The sequence below is a fragment of the Octopus bimaculoides genome, chromosome 23 (assembly GCF_001194135.2).
Source record: "Octopus bimaculoides isolate UCB-OBI-ISO-001 chromosome 23, ASM119413v2, whole genome shotgun sequence".
Taxonomy (NCBI): domain Eukaryota; kingdom Metazoa; phylum Mollusca; class Cephalopoda; order Octopoda; family Octopodidae; genus Octopus; species Octopus bimaculoides.
In genome coordinates this window covers 10353407-10361520 of record NC_069003.1, presented here as the reverse complement: position 1 = coordinate 10361520, position 8114 = coordinate 10353407, and the positions used below count along the sequence as shown (strand labels likewise).

Below are 8114 nucleotides of genomic sequence, written 5' to 3'. Positions count from 1 at the left end.
ATATGTGTGTGTGTGTGTGTGTGTGTGTGTTTGTCCCCCCCAACATCGCTTGACAACCGATGCTGGTGTGTTTACGAGCCCGTAACTTAGCGGTTCGGCAAAAAAACCGATAGAATAAGTACTAGGCTTCCAAAGAATAAGTCCTGGGGTCGATTCGCTCGACTAAAGGCGGTGTTCCAGCATGGTCACAGTTTAATGACTGAAACAAGTAAAAGAGTAAAAGAGTAAAGAGTAAACGAATGAACTAACAATTCTTTCTAGTTCGTGGACCCCAGTACAGTAAGCTCCCAGTTAATTACGGACCCGTTTAAGTAGGCATCCCAGATAAGTACGCGTAAAATCTTCAAGAGCCTTAGGTTCAAGGCTATCAACGATTTATTCTACGGCAACATTGATGAACATCTAAATAGGTAATAAACGGCTCAAGGTATGTGATATCTTGTGAAGTTAATTGTTTAAAATGAAGGAGCCATGGTTCTAGGTTAGAAACCGGTTCTTTCTCTATTGGCAAGAAATCTTGAAACAAAACTGAATAATGACATACATACATACATAAAAAAATAATTGACAAAAATCTTACCTTAGTCCATTCACCGATTTGCCATTCTCCAGCACAAGGAACCCGGTTGCATTCCCGGGTACCATTGGGTTCTTTACTTTTATCGCAGTAAGAATCAGAAATCACTTCATCTTTCTTTCGGCTGTCTGACACACAAAAGTATACGGGTTTCTCCACACCATCTGAGCCGCATGTTTTAGAACAACTGCTCCATCGTTCAACCACCCACCTGCATAAAAAGAAGCGCTTTCTTCATAACTTACTTATAATATTTCAAAACTATATATATAGTTCAAATTTACAGAAGACAAAAGACAAAGACAGGCAAGAAAATTGTCATTCCTACTACATGATCATTCGATCTGTTAGAAATAGTAGCTATGGTCTTTCTACGTTTTTCCGTAGTTGACCTGTGAGGATAGCTCTGGTGAGGCTAAATCGTCCGCATTCATCACATATTACTGTTGGACCAATGGGTTCTCTTTTCCTGGCTGCTTTGCTTTATATTATCCTGTTCTAATGAAAATTCCTGTAGATTCCTGAGGCAATTGGTTATAAATTTGTGTTGAGCATGACTTTAAACTGCATTTGAGTAGTGGAACCCTGGTACAATGTTCCAGAGTTTTGAGGAAAGACGGAACCGCCTCTTGGTCACTGTTGTTCCCAGGTCTATTCTGTTCCTAGGTCTACCCTACTCTATCAGAGTTTCAGCTATGAGCTAATTAGCATATTAGGACTTGCCTATCTATGGTTGTGAAGACTGAATCTGGTGAACTCTGTGGAAGAAACCTTCATGGTTCAAGGGAAGGGAAGATGGTTGCAGCATCGCATTGTGGAGAGCAGGATGAGGAATGTAAGACATTTTGATCATCCGCTGCATCCGTCTTCATCTCCAGTTCTCTTGACCTGGTCTAACGCCTGGATTGAAGATGGCCATGGACAAGAGAGTAAAGTGGACGGGGTGCAACTTTTCTTTAAGCTATGTCGTCGTGCAAGTCATCAGTCATTCTTAAGGATGACTAGATGCTCATCGTCGCTTCGACTGACGATTATGATGTACATATACATACATACAAACAAACATACATACATACATACATACATAAGATGCATGCAAATATACATATATATATATATATATACAGAGAGAGAGAGGGAGAGAGAGAGAAAGAGAGAGAAGGGGGAGAGAGAAGGCGAGAGAAGGAGGGAGGGAAAGAGAGAGAGAGAGAGGGAGATAGTAGGGGAGAGGCAGCGAAGATCACTGAGTGAAGACATAACAACATTCTTTTATTAGATTCAGCCATTTGGCTGCGCTCATGCTGGAGCACCACCATGTATATTTACCTCGATTTCATACACTCCTCCCGTGTACATTCCACTTTGTCAATCCGGGGATTTTCAAGATGGAGACAGAAGTTCTTGTCAACAAGTTTATCGGTGAGTGTATTGTAACAGTTGTACATCGTATTCTGCGTTCCTGTTGGCAAAGACATTAATTATCGACCAATTAATAACACATGCTCATACACATGTCTGTTTGTCTGTCTGTATGTTTGTCTGTCTGTATGTTTGTCTGTCTGTATGTTTGTCTGTCTGTATGTTTGTCTGTCTGTATGTTTGTCTGTCTGTATGTTTGTCTGTATGTTAGTTCTCTTCTCTTTTTAACAATTTGAATTCTTCCACTGAGGAGCTGGTTTCTAACAAAGATACAAAGCTTCCTCATTGGAATGGAGATAACGAAAACAAAATCACAGTTTAAACTTGAGAATGGTATTGCATATTGTTACTGTTTCGTTCACAGATTGTATTTGTTTTGTGTGAGTTAGTTTATTTCTTTTTTCTGAAAACCCTGGCTAATCCAGATTGACACCTCGGCATTTACTCACATAATCAAGTACACTGGCTATTATTGGTATTAAAGATAATTATAATCTGAACAGAGAAGCCGTATGTATATATGTATGTATGTATGTATATATGTATGTATGTATGTATGTATGTATGTATGAGAACAATGCCTGTCATCACCCCGGATGGAGGAAGCAGGTTAAGGAGGGGATCGACACTTTTGACAGAGCACGTATCCAGCATGAAGAACTTAAGCGAGCTGCGCGAAAGCGCACGGCTCGTATAGTGAATGGGGAAAGCTTAATCTGCAATGTTTGCAGTCGTATATGCTTGTCAAGATCAGGGCTCATTAGCCACCAACGGAGCCGCAAATGCAAAATATAAGTTAGTCCTAGAGCGCACAATGTTCCTGAAGGTCGGCAATGGTCTTCCTCGGTCAAGAGTGGACGGCCATCATCATCATGTATGTATGTATGTATGTATGTATGTGTGTGTACACATGAATGTATAACAACAACAACAACAATAATAATAATAATAATAATAATAATAATAATAATAATAATAATAATAATAATATCCCAGGAGAACCTTGTCTCAGAGAATATCTCAGGAGAATCTTGTCTCAGAGAATATCCCAGGAGAACCTTGTCTCAGAGAATATCTCAGGAGAATCTTGTCTCAGAGAATATCCCAGGAGAACCTTGTCTCAGAAGATTGTGTTGACAAGTACTACTCGCATCCTTAGAAAAACCTTATCAATTTAAATGTCTGTATTGCACTACATGAAGATATTTCGCTACTTCCCCTGTCATTTGAACTCCCCAAGCTTTCAGTCATACTGTAACATCACTTATTCTTCACTCGCCCTAGGACGCTGGGTGTGTCTCGGCGAGTGATTGTAACAAACACGCAGATTAAAAGTAAATAATAATAATAATAATAATAATAATAATAATAATAACAACAATAATAAAAATAATAATAATAATAATAATAATAATAATAATAATAATAATAATAATAAGGAAAAATGCTTTCTAGTCGACGTATCAATACCAATAGATGACAATGTTTCTCTAAAATACAAAGATCGAGGTAACTGGAATGTGGAGTCTAAAAACAGAAACAATTCCTATCATAGTAGGCGCTTTAGGTATGATTAAAAAATTCAGACAAATACATAACAAAAACACCAGGACTTACAAGTATATATAACATACAGAGAATAGCACTACTAGGCACCGCACACATCCCATGAAAAACACTTTCCATACAGTAACAATAAGAGCATCACAACAAATCACAGCACATACCCAAGGCACACACAGCTGCGCTCGGTAGTGTAGTGAAAGCACGTGAATAAGACTAGTGAATACTACTACTACTACTACTACTACTACTACTACTACTACTACTAATAATAATAATAATAATAATAACAACAACAACAATAACAGTCATAATAAATGCCCTGATGCAGTACCAGGCAGTGGCTCTCATGACTTTTGATCTTAACTGATTGGAAGTGCTATCATGTGCATGTTTTGTCTTGGCATAAAAGATGGGCCACAGCAAATATTCTGCTCAATACTACAGATTTTCTTGTGAGATTCTTGGCCATAACCAGTTGTGCCCACAAGGGCTAATATAAATTAAAAAAAAAAAACATGTAAGGACAAAGACAGGACGAAATTTCTGCTACGGGCACTAATTTTCTGAGGGGAGGGCCATGTGGATTAAATCAATCCCAGTATTCAGCAGGTACTTATTTTATAGACTCTGAAAGATACGAGAGGCAAAGTTGACCTTGACACAGCATAAACCCCAGGAGAAATGACGCTAGCTAAACGTTTTGACTGCAAGTTCACCGTCTTAACAACAACAACAACAGCAACAACAATGACAACAACAACAACAACAACAACAAAAACAACAACAACAACACCAACAATAGCAACGACAATCGCTTACCTGCGCCGCAAGAAACACTACATTCACTCCATTTGTCAAAACGCCACTTAAAACTGTTTTTCTCAAAAGTGTAATCATCTCGACTGGCCGTGTAACTATACGTTATCTCGGAGTCTGTGTTGTTTTCTGTCATATACAACTAGAAGTAGTAAAAAGACAAAAAAGAAAAAAATGAAAAAAAACCCCAAAAAACATTGGTGAAGTCATTAAAAATGCAGTATCGATAAGGAAGCCATTTATTATAATCACGGATAATGTTATTAAACGGTTATTGTTATCGAAATTCGTGGGTTGCAAACTCTGTACTTAAAATGAATTAAAATTGAAAAAATTATGCGCTTATTAGAATCTATTGTTCAGATTGCTATATCATCTGCTTAGCGTTATCAAACAGTTATTGTTATCAACATTCGTGGGTCACAAATTCTGTATTAAAAATGGATTTGAATTGGAAAAATTACGCACTTATTAGAACCTGAGGCCCAGATTGCTAATTTTTCTGCTTAATGTTATCAAGTAGATAATTGTTATCGAATAGATTTTGTTCTAATGTGATCGCTAATAAGTGACTGTCACTAAGGAAGCGAGCTGGCAGAAACGTTAGCACGCAGGGCAAAATGCTTAGCGCTATTTCGTCTGCCGTTACGTTCTGAGTTCAAATTTCGCTGAGGTCGACTTTGCCTTTCGGGGTAAATAAACTAAGTACCAGTTACGCACTGAGGTCGATGTAATCGACTTAATCCCTTTGTCTGTCCTTGTTTGTCTCCTCTATGTTTAGCCCCTTGTGGGCAATAAAGAAATAAGAAAGGTTAGCACGCCGGGCGAAATGCTTAGCGGTATTTCGTCTGTCTCTAAGTTCTGAGTTCAAATTGCGCCGAGGTCGACTTTTCCTTTCATCCTTTCGGGGGTCGATAAATTAAGTACCAGTCAATTTTGTTGATTGGTAGCAAGTAGGGGGAGGGTTGGGTTGTCATTGAAAAATGTATTAGTAAAAAAAAAGAGGGAGACGATGGTTCGAAAAATATTTCTGGGAAACACTGGGTTTTTTTTTTTTACCAAAGACCAAAATTACGCCATACCAATGCAATTAAAAAGCCGTTAATCGGTCCGGTTGTTTGTAACGTTTCTTCTGTTTCAGTGTTGGTGTAAACAAAGCGAGCCCCTTTTAATATGAACGAATGGGAAGTGGCCTGAATGCCGTCACCATTCAAAGGGAATTCGTCGGCTTTCTCGTCTTCAAGTGCTGTAACAGAAATAAAAGTAGGATTAGATTCAACGGAGATCTTGAAAAAAAAATAGTCACAACAATTGTTTCTATTATAGGCAGAAGACCAGAAGTTGTGAAAAGGGTTGCATGATTGGTACTTTAGTTTACCAACCGCTGAAGGGCTGAAAGTGTGTCAGAATACACGTACATGGTTTAGGGATATGTTAGAAAGAAAATATAGAGAAAATAAGTTTCATACATCGGAAAAAGGTCAGATGTTTTGGGAAAAAGTATCTGATTCCAATATGTGATTGGTATTTTATTTTATTGGGCCCGGAGGAATTAAAAGGCAAAGTTTATCTTGACGGAATTTAAACTTAGAACGTAAAGAGCTGGAAGAAATTCCGCATAGCGTTTTGTTCGACGCTCTAACTACTCTCAGATTCCACCATCCTAAACTTAGAAAAGGTAATGGCTTCTAACATAGGTAGAAGGCCGGTAGTTCTGAGGGAAGGAGGCTTGTCAATACCTTAGAATCCAGTGCTCGACTGTTTCTTTATTTTCTCGACCCTGGAGGGATGAAGGGCAATATTGACCCTGACGGGGTTTGAATACAGAACGTAAGGGAACGGAATAAGGCAAAGCATTTTGTCTGTCGCTTTAACGATCCTGCTAACCCATCACTCAAAATAGAGGCAAAATAATCCTTTCTACTATAGACACAAAGCTTGAAATTTAGGGGAAGAGGACTAGACGATTACGTCGACCCCAGTGTTTCAGTGGTACTTAATTTATCGAACCTGAAAGAATGAAAGGCAAAGTTGACCTTTCAATACCACTAAGCATCTCGTCCAGCGTGCTAACGATTCTGCAGCACGCTGCCTTAAATAGAGTCAAAATAATCGTTTCTATTATAGGCACAAGGCCTGGGTTTTTGTTGGGAGGAGAACAATCGATCACCTCGAACCCAATACTTGACTGGTACTTAATTTATCAACTCCGAAAGGATGAAAAGCAAAGTCGACCTAAGCGTAGTTTGAACTCAGAACATAGCGATAGACGAAATACCGCTAAAATAGAGTAAAAAATAATGACAACAAAGAGGGGAATATAACCTATTGTATTGGTTTCCAGTATATTACTGGGTGTTTTGTCTCAGGTCAAGCCTGACCAAGCAGGTGAATAACCAAAGATGTTCCAGCGGTGACATTCTCATTTTCCCCAGATATTGATTTTCTAGGACTCAATTGTCTAATGTAACTTTACTTTAAAAAGATACGATGGCTTATGATTTGAAGCAATCTGGCTGTCACTTTTAGCCTGCTGAGTGACCACGTCGTTGCTCACTCGTTGGCTTGTTATTGTTGTTGATGTTATTATTTAGCCTCGAATCAATTGAAATCGAACAGTGTCGAACAATTAAAATTCGCAGAACACATAATATCAACGTCACTCCACTCTGACATAACTGTTTTCTCAAATTCCACCGAACAGGTGATTATGTAGGACCTGACAGTGCCCTGGGAGAAACAGATGGCGGAAGCTCAAGAGAAGAAGCTTGCCAGACACCAGGAACTAGTAGAGTAGTGCAGAAATTGAAGTGTTGAAGTGGACGGTCGAGGTTTTGCGGGGCGTTCATTTTGCCAAGCTTTGACTGGGCTTGGAGCAGCGAAGTGGACGGTCATAAAATCCATCTCCGAAGTTGTAGTGGAGACTACAAAGTGTTTTTGGATAAAAAAAAAAAAAGGTTGAGACTTGGTCAACCCCGGCTGGGGTCATCTGGGCGAGTGGGGTCCGATGTTGAAAGACCCGAAACTTCTAAAGACCCCAGAAACATTATTAATGATGTATCCTAGAGCATCCGTGAGATGTGTCGTGGAACTATAAGTCCGTACTAATTAGGTTATGAGTCGCTGCCTTTTTTTTTATGAATTGAGAAAAATTTAGCTACTATTTCTAATATATCGAGCGATCAAGTAGTAGGCTGGATTAATGAATTAACCATGAGGTTTTTAAGACAGTATGCTATCATTTGAAGGAAGTTTAGCTACTATTTCTAATAAACCAATAGACCACGTAGGGGGCCTTTTCTTGCTTTGTCGTTGGCTTGTAAACAAGGGGCAGTAATACAACGTAATAAGTCCTGGTTGAGTTGACTTACCTATGAGGTTTTAAGAGAGTAGGGTATGTTTTCATGGAAATTTAGCTACCATTTCCTACAGATCGAATGACCGCGGAGTAGGTTTCTTTTTCTCATAATAAAGGGCGAGTTAATAGAAGTGAATAAGAGAAGGCTTAGTTAAAGACATACCCATGAAATTATTTCGACTGGGAGACTCTGATATGAAGATATTTCTGGCACCTTTTGGTAAAACAATGATTCTATGATATTTCATCAGTTCTGCAGCAGAATAGAGGAAAATGGCACAAAATATAGAAAGATGAATGAATATATATATATATATATATATATATAAATAAATACAATTATAGCGCAGAAGGTGTGTATAAGCCATTAACACACAC

General features: G+C 38.6%; 1 protein-coding gene across 1 annotated transcript in view; it reads right to left on the bottom strand.

The window, feature by feature from the left end:
* LOC106879716 (A disintegrin and metalloproteinase with thrombospondin motifs 3-like) overlaps nt 1-8114 on the bottom strand; it is a 75471-nt gene that overhangs the window by 2126 nt on the left and 65231 nt on the right. The window contains exons 15-19 of the mRNA XM_014929396.2: nt 7900-7989; nt 5461-5624; nt 4382-4520; nt 1904-2036; nt 581-788 (exon numbers count right to left, since the gene is read on the bottom strand). Of these exons, the coding sequence (XP_014784882.2) occupies nt 581-788; nt 1904-2036; nt 4382-4520; nt 5461-5624; nt 7900-7989 (734 nt within the window). The remainder of the gene's footprint in view (nt 1-580; nt 789-1903; nt 2037-4381; nt 4521-5460; nt 5625-7899; nt 7990-8114) is intronic.